The sequence below is a fragment of the Brettanomyces bruxellensis genome, chromosome 6 (genome assembly GCF_011074885.1).
Source record: "Brettanomyces bruxellensis chromosome 6, complete sequence".
Lineage (NCBI taxonomy): Eukaryota > Fungi > Ascomycota > Pichiomycetes > Pichiales > Pichiaceae > Brettanomyces > Brettanomyces bruxellensis.
In genome coordinates, this window is record NC_054687.1 from 1,114,153 (window position 1) to 1,130,692 (window position 16,540).

General features: G+C 40.5%; 5 protein-coding genes across 5 annotated transcripts; 4 read left to right on the forward strand and 1 right to left on the reverse strand.

The window, feature by feature from the left end:
* Positions 1-652: 652 nt before the first annotated feature.
* On the forward strand, positions 653-4,819 carry BRETT_003915 (uncharacterized protein; the record flags this gene model as incomplete). Its single annotated transcript, XM_041282415.1, has 1 exon — positions 653-4,819. One exon carries the CDS (start codon positions 653-655, stop codon positions 4,817-4,819), a length of 4,167 nt encoding a protein of 1,388 aa, XP_041136254.1.
* Positions 4,820-6,628: 1,809 nt separating this feature from the next.
* PYK1 (Pyruvate kinase) lies at positions 6,629-8,149 on the forward strand (the record flags this gene model as incomplete). Its single annotated transcript, XM_041282416.1, has 1 exon — positions 6,629-8,149. The coding sequence occupies one exon, from the start codon at positions 6,629-6,631 to the stop codon at positions 8,147-8,149; it is 1,521 nt and encodes a 506-aa protein (XP_041136255.1).
* A 404-nt stretch (positions 8,150-8,553) lies between these two features.
* On the forward strand, positions 8,554-10,902 carry BRETT_003917 (uncharacterized protein; the record flags this gene model as incomplete). Its single annotated transcript, XM_041282417.1, has 1 exon — positions 8,554-10,902. One exon carries the CDS (start codon positions 8,554-8,556, stop codon positions 10,900-10,902), a length of 2,349 nt encoding a protein of 782 aa, XP_041136256.1.
* A 133-nt stretch (positions 10,903-11,035) lies between these two features.
* On the reverse strand, positions 11,036-12,166 carry BRETT_003918 (uncharacterized protein; the record flags this gene model as incomplete). Its single annotated transcript, XM_041282418.1, has 1 exon — positions 11,036-12,166. The coding sequence occupies one exon, from the start codon at positions 12,164-12,166 to the stop codon at positions 11,036-11,038; it is 1,131 nt and encodes a 376-aa protein (XP_041136257.1).
* Positions 12,167-14,940: 2,774 nt separating this feature from the next.
* On the forward strand, positions 14,941-16,373 carry BRETT_003919 (uncharacterized protein; the record flags this gene model as incomplete). The annotated part of the gene is made up of 2 exons (XM_041282419.1): positions 14,941-15,644; positions 15,704-16,373. 2 exons carry the CDS (start codon positions 14,941-14,943, stop codon positions 16,371-16,373), a joined length of 1,374 nt encoding a protein of 457 aa, XP_041136258.1.
* Between the last annotated feature and the right edge of the window lie 167 nt (positions 16,374-16,540).

Genomic DNA, 16,540 nt, shown 5'->3' on the forward strand with positions numbered 1-16,540 from the left:
AAAAAAGAAGAACATTGCCCAAATCAGAGGGATTGCTTGCACATATACATTCTTGTTTATACATATATAGCGATAAGGAAAATGAACTTGGTTTATGCAATTGATTAACTAAATTAATGGGGGAAAAATAACAACACGAAGCGTATGATTTTGGCATGTCGTACTCCGCGTTAAAAAAAAAAAAAAATTTGACGAACGACACCCCAAACAGTATAAAAAAAAAAGAAAAATAAGCGCTGCTCTAAATCCCAAATTTACTAATGACAGCTGATTTTCCTCATTTGCCAGATTGGGGAAATATCGTAAGAGTGTGATAATTCGAGATTTCATTTTTCATCAGACGTTTATTTTTTAATTTTTTTTTTCTACACCATAATTTTTTTTTAACGTTTTCTTTCATATTTAGTACACCTTACTCTTCTTTCAACATTAAATTCTGGTATTGGAAAGTAGGACAAGAAGAATAGTCAACTATAAATTACTGGGAAGGATTAGAGTCTATCCAGCTTGGATTTCTGCTTTTCGGATCGTTTCTCGAGATAGATACACAAAATTATCATTACATTGTTTACACTTTAGTTAAAGTTAGAGGAGAGGTGAAATTATACAAAAGAGAAGGCAACAGAATATCGTTTTTTAAAGAAAAGCCAAGATGGTTCTTTTTAAACGTAAACCAGTGGAGTTTGTTCCTCCCCCAGAGCTACCGGCGGATTTTGATCTAGATCAACAAATATGGTATATTCCATCTACAGGAGAATGGTTTATTGATTATGAAGAATATTTGGATAGGATGAATTATTATAACATTAAAAAGTTCGTGTGTGAGACTTCAGGAAATTCGAACTTTACGTACTTCGAAGCTCTCAAGGTTGAAAAAAATGAAATGGATTTGATGGAAAGCAAGTTTCCTAATCCAGTGAAAGAACCAATTCTCAGATATGTATCCTTCTCCACTGTTCCAAGGATTGATGTTATGGTTGATGATGTTTATAACAAGTTCAAGGACGACTTTTTTCCCGGAGACCAAGTGATGGTTCGTGGTCCGAGGGAGAAGTTTAGAGGTGTTGTGCGGGAAAAAGCGCGTTTTAATCCAATAATTATGTCTAATGGCACGGTTAGAGATGGCTACTGCTCGTATCGCGTTCTTCTAGAAACAAATGAAGAAATTACAGTTAATGATAGCTCGCAGATGTCACGTGAACGGAACACATTTACAAAATGGTTTGTGAAGTCATTTTTGAAAATGAGTCTAATCAGAGCTAATCGGGTTGGTGCACCTTGGGTTGTTAAATCGAACGTTGCAAAAAAATACAGAATTCCAGCTGAATATCCATCAGAATTGAAGCCATTTAAGGCCATATTAGAAGAAGAAATATATGAAAGGCACAATCCATTGGCATCTAATGGAACCAACCAATATTATTCATCTGTAATTGGAAATAACAACAGATCTAGAACTAGGCATGAGAAAAGCCCGGACGAATCAGACAATACTCTATCTTCTCTTTCATCGGAATGTACGATTCCAGAGAGTACTTCTAGTGTATTCGAGGACATCAAGGAGACTCCACCTACAAATTCAGAGCAAGAGGAAGGAAGAAATTTACAGAGTTGGAAAGATCAATGGTATGAGATATTAAAGAAATGCACAATATACTTTGAGCCGGTCAATTCCGAGGAGGTCGATGTTGAATTACAGCAAAAAGTCAAGGATATGTTTGAATTTTCCGGATCCAAGTTTGCTGAAACTTTCGATTCCGAAACAGTGAACTTCATCATTAGCCTAAGGCCATATTCTACCAGGGTGCACTATCTTGACGATGATATATTTTCCTCTGTGCATTCACACCACATTAAAGTCTGGCATTATGAAAAATGTATGAGATTCTTCAAGAGTATCAACATCACACCAAGGAAGATCGAGCAGGCTAAAATATACTCCAAACTTCCGGGTGCAAGTTTTGCAGATGTGAAGAAACTCATTATTGCAAACAGAAACTATCCTAAGGCTGCAATTCAAAGACAGCTTCCAATTGAAGATCGGAAGCTCCTGGCTAAAGCTGCTGAAAAGACTGCATTATTTACTATTGAGGAGAAAAAACCTAGAGGGGGAAACCACAGCCATCATGCAAGTAAACCTAATAAGCCTTTGCCACCTGTGGAAGATTTCCTTCTTCCATTCAACAAAATACATCCTCTATCCAAAAGACCAACATGGAAAAAATTGAACTCTACGTTTGGTGATCCATCATCTTTGCTTGAGGTGTGGGTGTTCATCAACATGTATAGTAAGGCATTGATCATTGATAACTTTACGTTTGATGACTATTGTACAGCACTCACTTGGACAGACAAGGATGAACAATGCCAGCTTTTGCAAGAAATAATTTGCTCGCTTTTGACTGCTGTAATCGATGAAAATGGTGAGATGCAGATTACACTACCGGAGGAATTAATGGAGGAAGATGACAATGAGGAGGAAGAAGAGGAGGAAAGTAAGGTGAAGGAGGAGACTCCTATTGAAGACGGGGTGAAAAAGGCGGATGGAACAAAAAGTAATGATCGAAGTGAAGGAGAAGACAAACCATCAGTTAGTAATACAGATGCTGATGGTAAAACTGATGGTATCATTAAAAAGGAGATTGGTTCCGAGCAACAAGATACCGAGGTGATCGAAATAAAGGATGAAAAGGAACTCGAAAAAACAGTGAAAGAAGAAAAAGAGGAAGAAGAGGAAGATAGCGATGAAATCACCCACAACGCATACGCAGCGATTGAGTATCGTAAGATTAGCTGGCAAAGCAGACTTGAAAATAGACAATTTAAGAACGGGGGTTGGGTTATAATCCTGCTGGGAGTGTTTTCATTAGTGGATTACATACCAGATTGTTCAGAAGCCATTAACGAAATTTACAACGTCCTTGCACCAGGGGACTACAAGCCAACACCAGCCACACTTGAGAGGAATTTTTACACATCACTTATCCCAAGATTGCGTTTGAAGGCACTTCAAATACTGGTTGACCTTCTTCTAAATGGAACTGTGATAAGAAACTACATCGATGAAATTGCAGAAAAGTCCTCAGAATATCGTCGCGACAGGTTTGAATTGATCCGGAAGATTAAGGCCACTCTGGAGGAAGCAAGAGAGACCCAAAAACAGATTCTTGATATTCTTGATGATGTTGATACAGATGCTATACGGGTGAAATTGGAGCGAGAGGGGCATCCAGATAAACCTACAAAAAGGGGAAGGGGAAGAGGAGGTCGTCCATCGCACAATTATTTACCACCGGCCCCAACGGAATTGGAAAAGGAAGTTGCAAAAACAAATGAGAGATTCGATAAGCTAATAAAGGATCGTGTGAGCAAACAAAATGAGCTTAGAGAACATCGAGAGAAGAAGAAGGAGATCGAGAAGCACTTGACTGAACTTAACATCAAGAGAGTTCGGTATATAGGACGAGATGCATTCTATAATAGATATTGGTGGTTTGAGAGAAATGGATTGCCTAATTTAGGATCATCTGCTCATGGAGATGATGAAGATGAAGATGAGAATGAAAACAACGATGTTCAGAGTGAGGATGAGGACAGCGAAGATAAAAGTGAAGAGGAAGAGGAAGAAGAAGATAATGACAAGGGAAACAACGAATATATTTCAGACACTTACCTTATGGGAAGGCTCTGGGTTCAAGGTCCAACAGATTCAGACAGGAGATATCATCTGAATATTAGTGATGCGACTCTCAAGGTGTTTGAAAAGGAAAAGACGAAATCAAGAGATCCAGAAGAAGGTGGAGAATTGGAGAAAAAGAGTGACAAAAATATTGAAAATGACAAGGAATCTGCTGATGAAAGCGAGAAAACCACCGAGAAAGATAATCAGAAACCAGTTGCCACTAAATTCGCTAATTCTGAACTGGACAAAGCCTCAAACAAGATATTTGACCCAAGTGGGTGGCTGGCAAAATCTTGTAAGACTCTATTCCACCTAAGCTTCGAAGGTGATAACGTGAAGAAAGAAACGGGAGAAGTGGTTATAAATGCGAAAGGGGAGGTTTCTTCGAATCAGTACTCGGCGGTTCAAAGGAAGGCTTTATCCGAGGCACCAGACATGCTACTTGGTGGTTGCGATTGGAGATACTTGGAAACAGCTGAGGACTTTGACAAGTTTGTTGCTTTATTAAATTCTGGCGGAACACGGGAAAGAGCTTTGAAAAAAGAGGCAACAGAACTTCAGGATGCAATCAGGAAAAGGCTTCAGGCAAGAATGTCATTTTTGGGAATCGGAAAGAAGAGTGACGAGCAGATCGAATTAGAGAAGATCATTAAAGAAAATGCCGTTTCCGAAGAGGAGAGGCAAATATTAGATTCTCTAGGAGAAGAGAACCCACAAACAAAAGATAAAGATGGGGAAGATGAATCTGAATCTGATGAGAGCTCTGACAGAGACGACAATGAGAGAGAAGATAGTACTTCAACCGAAGAGAATGACCAGACAAACGATAGGAAAAGGAAACTTCATGGCAACAAAATTAACCATGATTCAAAGAGAGCTAAATATACTTCAAGGCCGGCGGAAAGAATCGCAAAAAGACAGGAGTTACGGAGAAGGATAAGACAGATAGAACAGAAGGATGAGAAACGTAAGGAAGCTCAAGAAGAGTTGAAATTGATTGGAAAAGATCGGGAAAGAGAGAACGTGCTTCAGTGGGTGAATTCGTCAGCACTGGAGAAACTTGGACATACGCATTACGAAGGACCGAAAGCTGAACCAAAGAAAAACAGCAAGAAGAAGAAACGGGGTAGAAGATGAAGGTATGAGGACATAATATAGTTACTAGAATATAATAATGTACAATTAAGAGACGTAGTGGAGTGGGGCAGAAGGTTATCAATAAACAGATGTAGGTGGGACAACCCAATACCGAATAGTGGTATTAAAATGGAGTACTCGTTTGTAGTCACAATAGAAAAATAAAAGAGAAGAAGAAAACATCCTTAGACATCAAAGGAAAGTCACAGATGAATAAGAAAAAAAAAAGAGTTTAAGCGCCGTAACCGATGAGCGGCCAAAAAAAATAGGCATAATACTGTCATCACTGTCTAAAGCTGATTCCAAAGATGAAAGCGGTAACTGCGGTATTACGGAGATTGACGGAATTATTCTTAGAACACATTCGAGGCCATTTAGAGTTGTGCGTTATACTGGATAAGACACCCTGTATGATTTATGGATTATGCTGGTTATGGCAGGAACGAAGAAGGAACAAGCCAAGGCTGTGCAAAAAAGAATAATAAAAAATAAAAGGGCTAAGAATAAACGACCAATTTTTTTCCACCCCTTTCTCATTCTTGCGGAACACGGAGTTCGTGAAAAATACAGTGAGTCCGAAAATAAAACCGCCGTATGATTTAAACAACATGATTCTTAGGATTCGCTGCGAGGCTGTAGTCCGAGAAGGCAGGAATATAGTGAGACGAAAAAAAACAACAAAAAAAAAAAAAATTCGACTGCAATACTAATTGAATCATCGAGATCTCAAATTACCGAGGCGGCATTTCTGAGGTTTAGAGATGGGGTTCTCTGAATGGAATTTTAAAGAGTTCATTGTAACAAAGTAGAGTAAGAACGGGAGGCAATGTAATGTAACCTTGAAAGAAGAGGGGAAGAATGCATTATCAAGTTCCTAAACACGAATGGGCGATAAAAGATTGGTTCAACATGAACTTTGTAGTTTGAGAGTATGCACACAATCACAATTAAGCCGATTTAAGTCTGTAGATTGACGAGCTAACCAAGCTTTGGTGTAGAGATTAAACCGAGGCTGTTGCAAAAAGGAATCAACCGGAAGTGCAGCGATTAAAATAGCAAAGAGGCCAGCATGTAGGTTGATTTTTCACATAGAATCTCTAAGAACACTTAAGAAAAAATAAAGCAGAGCGGCTAGGCAATGAGAAATACAGAAATAATCCTCACAGTGAAGACGAGTTACGCACTACCATGTTCCGTGAAGCACCGACGGAAACAATAGCGATGGGTAGAGAAATTTGCAGAATTGAGATTGGCACGGTTTGTATTAGGCAAGACAATTTATCGGAGAAGCAAATAACAGATGGTGGTGCCAGTCTGAAAAAATTGAAAATTCGCGGAAACATTTTTTTTTTGCTCGGAGGCTGTGGAACAGGCTTTGGTGGGCATGATTGAGCGGTGCGAACAATAGGCTAAGTGCAACGGGCGGTCAATTGGCAGCCGATAGGGAACACCGTGTATTATAATGAAGTGGGAGGAAGGCAGATGATTTGGTTCATTCTGGTTCACCTTGCTTTGTTTCGTGAGCATCATACATGTATTAAATTTTTTTTTCCGACATTATTATTTGATTTTTCTTTGTGGAATTATTTTTCATTATCATAAACATTATATATTTACAGTGCTGTTTGATAGTTTTTTTTTATTTAAAAGTTTGATCCTCCGCTACCTGTGGAAAACTTAGTGTTTCTTAGAGATTACTTGTCCTAAAGTCTCGTTCTGTTTCCTTTTTTTCTTCTTTTCTTCTGTTCCGTTCTCTAGGCAATATCTTCACAGAGCATTACCATACTATAACAGTAAAAATTTCACACAATGTCTACCTCATCAAAGCTTAACTGGCTCGTCAACTTGGACGTGCAAGAGCCACGCGGAAAGAAGAACTTCCGTAGATCTTCGATCATCTGCACTATTGGTCCTAAGACCAGTACTGTTGAGAACTTGGTGAAGTTGAGAAAGGCTGGTATGAACATTGCCAGAATGAACTTCTCTCACGGTTCATATGAGTTCCACCAGGGTGTCATCAACAACTGCAGAAAGTCCGAGGAGATTTACGCAGGCAGACCATTGGCTTTGGCTTTGGATACCAAGGGACCAGAGATCAGAACTGGTTTGACCATTGGCGGTAAGGACTACCCATACAAGGCTGGTGAAACTTTGACTTTCACCACCGATGACAAGTACGCTGAGAAGTGTGACAGCAAGCTTGTGTACGTTGACTACAAGAACTTGACCAAGGTCATAAAGGTTGGAAAGATCATCTTCGTTGATGATGGTATCCAGTCGTTCGAGGTTGAGGAGATCGTTGACGACAAGACCTTGAAGGTTAAGTCATTGAACAGCGGTAACGTCTCTTCCAAGAAGGGTGTCAATCTTCCAAACACCCCAGTCGACCTCCCAGCTCTTTCCGAGAAGGATGAGGCTGACTTGAGATTCGGTGTCAAGAACCATGTTGACATGGTCTTCGCTTCTTTCATCAGAACTGCCGACGATGTTAGACACATCCGTCGTGTCCTCGGTGAAGAGGGTAAGGACATCAAGATCATCTGCAAGATCGAGTCCCAGCAGGGTGTCGACAACTTCGATGACATTTTGAAGGTCACCGATGGTATCATGGTTGCCCGTGGTGACCTTGGTATCGAGATTCCAGCCCCAGAGGTGTTTGCTGTCCAGAAGCAGTTGATCGCCAAGTGCAACTTGGTCGGTAAGCCAGTTGCCTGTGCCACCCAGATGTTGGAGTCCATGACGTATAACCCACGTCCAACCAGAGCTGAGGTTTCCGATGTTGGTAACGCCATTTTGGACGGTGCTGACTGTGTCATGCTTTCCGGTGAGACTGCCAAGGGTAACTACCCATGTGAGGCTGTTACTATGATGTCTCAGACCGCTCTTCTTGCCGAGCACTGCTTCCCATACGTCTCTCACTTCAACGAGATCAGAGAGTTGACCGCCAAGCCTGTCGACACCACCGAGACCATCGCTTTGTCTGCTGTTGCCGCTGTTGTTGAGCAGTCCGTTAAGGCCGTCGTTGTTCTTTCTACAACCGGTGCTACTGCAAGATTGACCTCCAAGTACAGACCAAACTGCCCAATTCTCTGTGTCACCAGAAACCAGCACACCGCTCGTGTGTGCCATCTTTACAGAGGTGTGTATCCATTTGTCTACACTGCTGAGAGAGCTGCTGACTGGAACGAGGACATTGAGGCCAGAATTCAGTTCGCTATCAAGAACGGTGTTGAGATGGGTCTTTTGAACAAGGGCGACCAGATCGCTGTCGTCCAGGGCCACGCCAAGGGTCTTGGTCACTCTAACACCATGAGAATCTTGTCTGCTTAAATACAGTGAGCTTCTCTTTGACTGGTGTTGTTGAGGTGCAGCATTGATTGAGTTCTTACTATTTTTTTGGTGCCTGGGCCAGGCTCTGCCATTCTTTGAGTGTTTTACTTTTATATAAGCTTACGGGAACGTTAGGATTAATGAAAAGTTTTCGATTTATAAGAGGTGGTTTTAATCACACTGTATGTTATTAGTAGTAGTGTTTCTGAGGTAGGGAAATCGCGTGGTGATCGGGGCTGTGCTATGAAAAATAAACGCGGTCATGGCTAAAAAGCATAAAAAAAAAGAAGATGAAAATATATAGTTGTGCGTGGCGCACATTCATGGTTTAAATTCTCCCTCTTGTATTGACAAAGTAGTACATTCAAGTCTGCCTGGCTAGTTCCCAAGTCTATTGGAGAAAGATGGATGAAGATAATAAGCTTTTGGATTCCACAGAGCTCCAGGAGCTTAAGAAAGACTCCGGAGCTCAATCCGAGACTTTTCAAGAAGCACCAAAATCCGATTCTGACAGTTCATCCAGCAACGACAGCATGAGAGCCATAAAGGACATTTCTCTTGATCAAATGGATAAAAATGGGGGTGATGTCAATAATTCCGAGGTCGAAGATGGAACAAACTTGGAAGAAAATGCAAATCCAAATGACGATGTGATATCTGAGCATACTAAAAAGGTTGAAGAGTACATGCTGGCGGCTAAGAAGGGCGACATTCCAGTGTTGAAGCAGCTTTTGGAATCAGGAGATGTCAAAGTAAATGATTGCCTGAGCGAAAATGTGAGTGCACTTCACTGGTGTGCCTTAAACAACCACTTAGCTGCAATAAAGTACTTAGTATCGAAAGGAGCAGATATCAACTTTGCGGGTGGAAACTTGGTCGCAACGCCTTTGCAATGGGCTTGCAGATATGGATATGTTTATGTGGTAGACTATTTGCTAAGGACATGCAAGGCAGAGTATAAGTCAAAGGATATTCAAGGGTTCAACTGCCTTCATCTTGCCGTTCACTCCTCAAACATTATGATGGTTATTTATATCACAAGATTCACAGATATAGACATAGACGAGACTGATCCAAAGGGACGGACTGCCTTGCATTGGGCAGCATACCAAGGAGATGTTCTGTCGGTCGAGTATCTTCTCCAACTTCATCCATCCGTTAATATATCTGATGAACTTGGCTTTATTCCGCTACAGTGGTGTCTTGTGCGCCAATCACAGTCTACAATGACAAAACTTATAGCTGCAGGCTCTGATCTTCATCATTTGACTGCCAATGGCAAAGATTGCTGGACCATGGCCCGAGAAATGAACAGCACATCATACTTTACTGCAGCACTTCGAGAATGTGGATATTCCAAAGATTACACGAGACTATACAAATATACATCACTATTCTCCAAGCGAAATGCTAAAATTCTCACATTCTTTTCTCCATTTCTCGTTCTTACATTGTGCTTACAGATTATTGCAAATTCGGGCAATGCTCTTATTGGTCTCGTCATAGCTACCATAATTTATATCGGCCAAACACTGCTCATAGGCAAAAAACTTGTCCCATTTTACAACCACACCCCTCATGCGCTTCTAAAGTCACCTTTTTTCTCTGGCGTGTTTGCTAGCACTGCCTTCTTGTGCATTGTTTCGTGGGTATTTAAGTTACTTCCGGCCACTTTTCTTGCAAACCCGTTATCGAATATTGTTCTTTTCATCTTGATACTTATATTGGTGCCGTCGTTTATCAAATCAATGACTTCTGATCCCGGATGTATCCCCAGAGAAAGAGACAACATGAAAATAAAGCAGACCATAGAACAGCTCATGTATGAGCGTAAATTTGATGCTTCCAACTTCTGCATTTACACGATGATCAGAAAACCCCTTCGATCGAGATTTGACCGCGACAGAATGAGAAATATTGCAAGGTTCGATCATTACTGTCCCTGGGTTTCAAATCAGGTTGGAGTTCGCAACCATAAAACATTCCTATGCTTTGCAACTAGTCTTCACTTGGCGATCTTCGTCATTTTTTTCCTAACGCGGGCATATTTCAACACGTTGGATGATGATGATGATGATGATGAAAATACTGGTTTGTGCTCATTAATAGGGGAAAACTTTTGCTTGGGATATCGCCATTCATCCTACACATTCTATCTTCTCATCTGGGTTGTCTTCCAGCAAACATGGCTCACGATGCTCATCTTGGTACAGTTTTTCCAAATTTCAAGGGGTTACACAACATACGAATTTGATGGACGTCATGCTCATCTACATAACTCCAATCCAACATTTGCTTCCATTCCAACCGATGAGCTGGCAAAATATGGGCAGGCAATGCAAGTTGAGAGTTCAGACACTGCAGATTCAACAATAGAAACATTAAATGATATGCCGGCGAATCAAGAACCTCAGAAAATATCTTCAACCTCTAAAGTGCTTTTCTGCCTTTCGGCTGGCGTCATGAAGTCAAGTGTAGGGAAAATTCTTGGATTGAAGCAGTTTGCTCTTATCAGTAGGGATTTAATCAGGATGAGAGGAAGACGACAATTTCAACAAATAGGCAGCCCTTACAATTATGGATTCGTGAAGAACTGGTTAAACTTTCTCTTTTTGAAGAAGCCTGGAGAGTCTTATTCATTAAAGACTCTAGTGAAGATTCCGGAACATGGTGAGGCCAACTTGGGAGACTCATATGTTGACTATTACAGGCTATATCAGGCTCCTGCTAACCCAAACTACACTTTGGTTTGAATACGCAAATTATTTCTGGTATTTCTTTTCTTTTTCCCCCGTATGTTCCATGTAACATACGTTTAGATATACACGTGAATAGATGCTATCAATAAAATGATACAATAGATAATAATACAACACTAGTTCCTCTTCAGGGAAGACTCATTGTCCGGCTCATCGCTTTTTCATCCGTATGGGGTACTAACTTTTTCAAATTGGCAATTTCCTTGTCCTTATCTGCTAGTTTCTTCCTCAAAATAGCATTCTCTTTTAATAACTGCTGCTCTTTCCCGCCTCTTCGAAATCGAAATGTGTCATCGCTTTTCTCATTTTCTACTTGTCGTAGTAGTGTAACAAACCTTTGATCCAAAACAGCCAAATCACATTTTCTGGAATCAAACTTCAGGAGATCCTGCTCCGTAGGAATGAATGTTTTGGGTAGTTGAAGATCCTCATGTGCCCCGATAGTACTAAATCTTAGATCAAGTGTACTATCGTTATATCTTTGCAGAAAGTCTACCGCCTTCTGGCAAAAGCAGAGTAAACGAAGAAGCTCATTTCCTAGCATATCAGCATGCTCTGCCAACGTCGCTGCATCATTATCATCGTTATTTTGATCAGAATGCTGCCTTTTTCTCTCAGGCTCATACTCCCGATACTGCCTGTCAAAATCTTGAATACGACGCGTACGATTGGATAATCTTTCTGACAATCTTTCTATTTCCATATGGCTTCTTCGCAGTTTGCGCTCTGCATCAGAGGAATAAGTTGCAAGACTTCTCTCAAGTTCCCCGTTCTTTTCTATTAGATCTTTTACCCGTTTTTGTAATTCTTCAATCTGCAACTTAGTTTTGAGAGCATCCCGACCAAAAGCTAATAATCCTTTTTCCTTTAAATTTAATCTGTCCTCCATCCGCCTCACCTTGCCCTTTAATTCAGTCACTTCAGCCTCCTTGTCGGCTTTCTGCTTCAATACGGACTCCTTGTATAACACAGAAACTTCTATTGCATCTAGCATGGAATATATAATGTTGATGATATTCCGATCGTTTTCATAAACTTTGGGTCCCAGATGAGGATCGCTCGCATTTTCCTTATCGTCCATTAACACATCATAGTCTGTGCTTAAAAACAAAAGCTTTTGAAGCCGATCTACTTTCGTTGAGAAGTAACCTTTGGACAACAACTTTCCATTTATTACTCGTGCACCATTTCGTATTGAATCAAGGTAAACACTAGCCGGAAGATTGCCATCCTCGACAGTTTTCACTTTCCCACTCATATCAGATTTATCCCAATATCACCTCTTGCTAAATGGTTATATATTATTCCGTAATTTGTAGGTGTGCTTACGTGAATACAAGCAAAAATCAGGTAGAGATGCTCGATCTACACAGATGCCAAAAAATATATGTAACTTAAAAAAAAAAAATTAACGTGTAATGTCAACAACAACAAACACTGAAAAAAAAAACCTATTGACGAGAAAGGACCTTGACTTTCTTATTAAATCACACACACCTTTCTCTTTACCTCTTCTGTTTTATTTCTTTTCCCAAAATCAAAGGCTGGGACTTTCTTCCTCTAAAGTGGGTGAAGCTAGTTTATAGCTGATGACTTTTCTTCCTCTCTGGCAAACATTAGTGTGAGATCATTGCTCCTTCTTACGTTTCATCGTTGTAAGAATCGCAGATTTTAGCACTTTGAGCTGTACATTCGGCACACATCAGTTTAGTGCAGGATTTCAAACTGACTAGAATATTATCATTTCCAACACATCCGAGGAGGATGTTCTACCCAATTGCCTTTTTTGGTTCGACGCGACCCATTTTATCCTTGTATTCATATGGGTAGTATCTTTCTGGAAAAGCGCAGTCGAAATAGATGCATTTCTCTTTTTGCAATTGATTAAAGCCAATATCTCTCTAGTCTAATCTTAAATGGATAAACTGCAGCGTATTGTGGGTTCAGGAGGACACTGCACTATAACGCATTACCTACTTGTCGGGAACTGTTGTCAAGTAACTCTTTATTTTTATCTTTAATAATATCCGATCAAGGTTTTGTTGTTTAGGCCTCAATCCACCAACCACTAGAAGCTTTTATTTGAAAACCTTTTTTTGTGCTTGTGCTTGCTCACAGGTTTCTTCTTTTTAATTTTGACTGCGCATTTTGTCATGTACGATGTTTATCACATTCTCTTTGAATAATATCATAAAGAATGGCACTCTGCCTAGAATGTGGTGTGGAATGTTGCTGATTTCAACATCATTTCTTTGATGAGCTATTTCAAAAGGAGACGTTATCCAAGCATTCGCAAGAATGCACAACGAAGTTCTCACATGTTTGCTCCGCCATCAAATTCCGGCTCAGCAGGGTGCTTTATGCTTTTTTTTTAGCGCAGTCTAGAAACCGTGAGTCTTTTTTACGTTTCTCGCATCTTCTTCTTTCAAAACCATGAAAGTTCCGGCTTTGTTCTTCGGGTGAGATTTACTTTTATGAAGATTGCCAAAAGCTTGAACTTTTCCCTGTTTTCAATGAGCTCACATATGCTGTGCTGCAAGACTACGAGAAGTTAAAAATGTTAACACAAATTGAACTTTATGGCGTTGCATTAAGGATTGACCTGGATTGAATAAAAGATGGTATCAAAAATTTAATACTGTGCCTCATTGCATTTAACCAGACCGTTAGGACCATCCCAAATGCTGCTGGCAAGACACGGAAGAGGCGATATATGCCAATTCTGGCGTTGTTGCTGGTAAAGTGCATTTTTTAATCGTTGGATCGGATCAACACCACTGGAAAGTGTGTGTGTCGAAAGTCTGGCTTTGCGATGAGGTGGAGTGATGATATAATTGTAGTTTTTGGAGACTGTGTGCTTACTGATTGCTAGAATTTATTGGTTGACTGTGGAGAATGCTGCGGCTTTTCGATAATGAAATATCAGGGGTAGTTTTCTCTTCTAAATGCTTTTTTCATGTGGGGAAGACTTTTTTTACCGGTAAGCATGGGAAGGAATAGGCAGAACCAATGCTTGAATTATTTCAGATTCCATTACTAACACTCAGAAATTCCTTTATGAATAAATACCTGATTAAATTGGTGAATACCAACATAGTACACAGTGCGTATAACCTGAGGATCGTATCCACTAAGGCGATTTGTTAGAATATGGTACTTAACCTTTCGTCCGGAAAGTCATGAGGAAAGTAATTTTTAATTAACGGAAAGATAACCAGTGACAAATTTAATTGGATGATTAAAATAGGGCGATCGCTAAAATAACCGATATTTTTCCAAAATACATGATAGCGGCAGCCCAGCTGTTCTTTCGACACTGCATTGTTTTTTTCATCAGCCGAAATCTTTACCCTCCAGGAAAGGAAATAGCGCGAATATAGAAACTATCAAAATTTATTCTATGGATAAATTTAGTCATGGAAAGGGGAAAACAATACGATTTGAGCTTTGAGATAACCGATTGTCCCCGCTGTATACCGATACCGGCGTGGACAGCTGAATGGGACCAATAATGTAGACACCAAATTTTCCAACTGTTTAAGTAAAAGGAACAACTACATTTAAAGGAAGTTGAAGCATTAAGCCAATGGTAAATTTGGAAACGAAGCACAGTGAGTCCTGAACATGACTGTTGTCTTTTACACTTTTGCTAATTTGTTACCATGAAATATACCAACACGAATGAAGATATTGGAACTGTTTTGCGTACCACTTGTAGATGATGACTATTATATTATGTATGCATTGGCATTTTTTACGGCATATCTCATTTTAGCCCGGACTTAATTTTTCTCTCGCTCAAACTTTTTTTTCGTCGTGGCCTTAATTTTTTTTTCTGTATTTTTCTTTGTCGAGAACCTCTCCGGCCTCTTAGCGCGTAGAATTATATAAACCTATTTGATTTCCAGATATCATGGCAAAAGCTGCTGTGCACAGTTTGCTAAATTCACGGCTTTCGTAAAAAAAAAGACTGCCACCGAATATCTTCATCTCTTCCATATTTAAGTTTGGCATAAACACAACAAATAAAAGATGGCTATCAAGAATTTGAGATCGCACCTCTCCAAGGAGGCTGCTGGAAGAAAGAACTCTCCTTTAAAATCAGCATTCAAGTACTACGGAAAAGATAACATCGTTTTCCTTGGAGGAGGTTTGCCTATGGCAGACTACTTCCCTTGGGAGAAGATTGAGGCATCATCACCAGCTCCACCATTCACAACTCCTGCCGGTATTGCTGAGAAGCCATCGGTGACCGGAAATGAGGTTAAAACAATTCTTGAAAAAGGCCCAACAGGCAAGTTGGATATTCCTTTGGCACGTTCTCTTCAATATGGACATACGGACGGTCAACCTGAGCTAAAGGAGTTCTTCAGGGAGCACACAGAGATTATTCACCATCCTCCATACAAGGAATGGGACATCATCCTCACTATTGGTAGTACCGAGGCCTGGGATGCCACTTTGAGGACTTTCTGTGATCCTAATGACTACGTTCTTGTTGAGGAGCATGCCTTTTCGTCAGCTATAGAGACTGCACGTGCTCTTAACGTGAACTTCGTGCCAGTGCCAATGGATGAGTATGGAATTATCCCAGAGAAAATGGCCAAAATTCTCGATAACTGGGATTCTTCAAAGCCATTGCCTAAGATTCTTTACACAGTGCCAACTGGCCAGAACCCAACTGGTTCATCTTTGTCAAACGAGAGAAGAAAGGAGATCTACGCTTTGGCATGCAAGTACGACTTCATCATTATTGAAGATGAGCCATACTACTTCCTACAGATGGTGAATACAGCAAGGAGCAAGATGCCACCAAACTGCCTGTTCCAACCCACGAGCAGTTCTTGAAATCGCTTGTCAAGTCATTCCTATCGATAGATGTTGAGGGTAGAGTTGTCAGATTGGATTCATGCTCTAAAGTGCTTGGTCCAGGTACTCGTTTGGGATGGATTATTGCTCAGCAGGAATTGTTAGAGAGGTATGTTCGTGTTCATGAGGTGACTATCCAGTCTGCCTCTGGTTTCACACAGTCAATTGTCAATGGTTTGCTTCAGAGATGGGGCCAGGATGGTTACATCGACTGGTTGATTGGTCTCAGAAAGGAATATACCATCAAGAGAGACTTCACCATCCACTGCCTCGAGAAATACATGCCAGACGTTGTTAGCTGGACTCCACCTGTTGCCGGTATGTTCTTCACCGTTGTGATCGATGCTGCAAAGCACCCTGACTTTGCCACAAAGTATGATAGTGACCCAAAGAAGCTTGAAACCGCTATTTACGAAAAAGCCATCGAGAAAGGTGCTTTGATGATCCCAGGATCTTGGTTCAACGTTCCTGACTGCGAGCTGTCCAAGACTACCAAGTTCTTCTACAGAGGTACATATGCTGCTGTTGATCTTCCTAAGTTGGATGTTGGTATTCACCGGTTTGGTGACGCTGTCAAGGATATTTTCAAATTGTGATTGTGTAGATGGCTGCTTAGAAATAAATACGGCACAAGCATCTGCTTATATATGTGTGGGAGTCTGTGCTCATGTTTATCGGCTGGGAGCTGTGCTTCCGGGTATAATTAAACTATATTGCTACATTGTAACAAGTATTTAGCGTAGTATGTTGAACATGAAATACC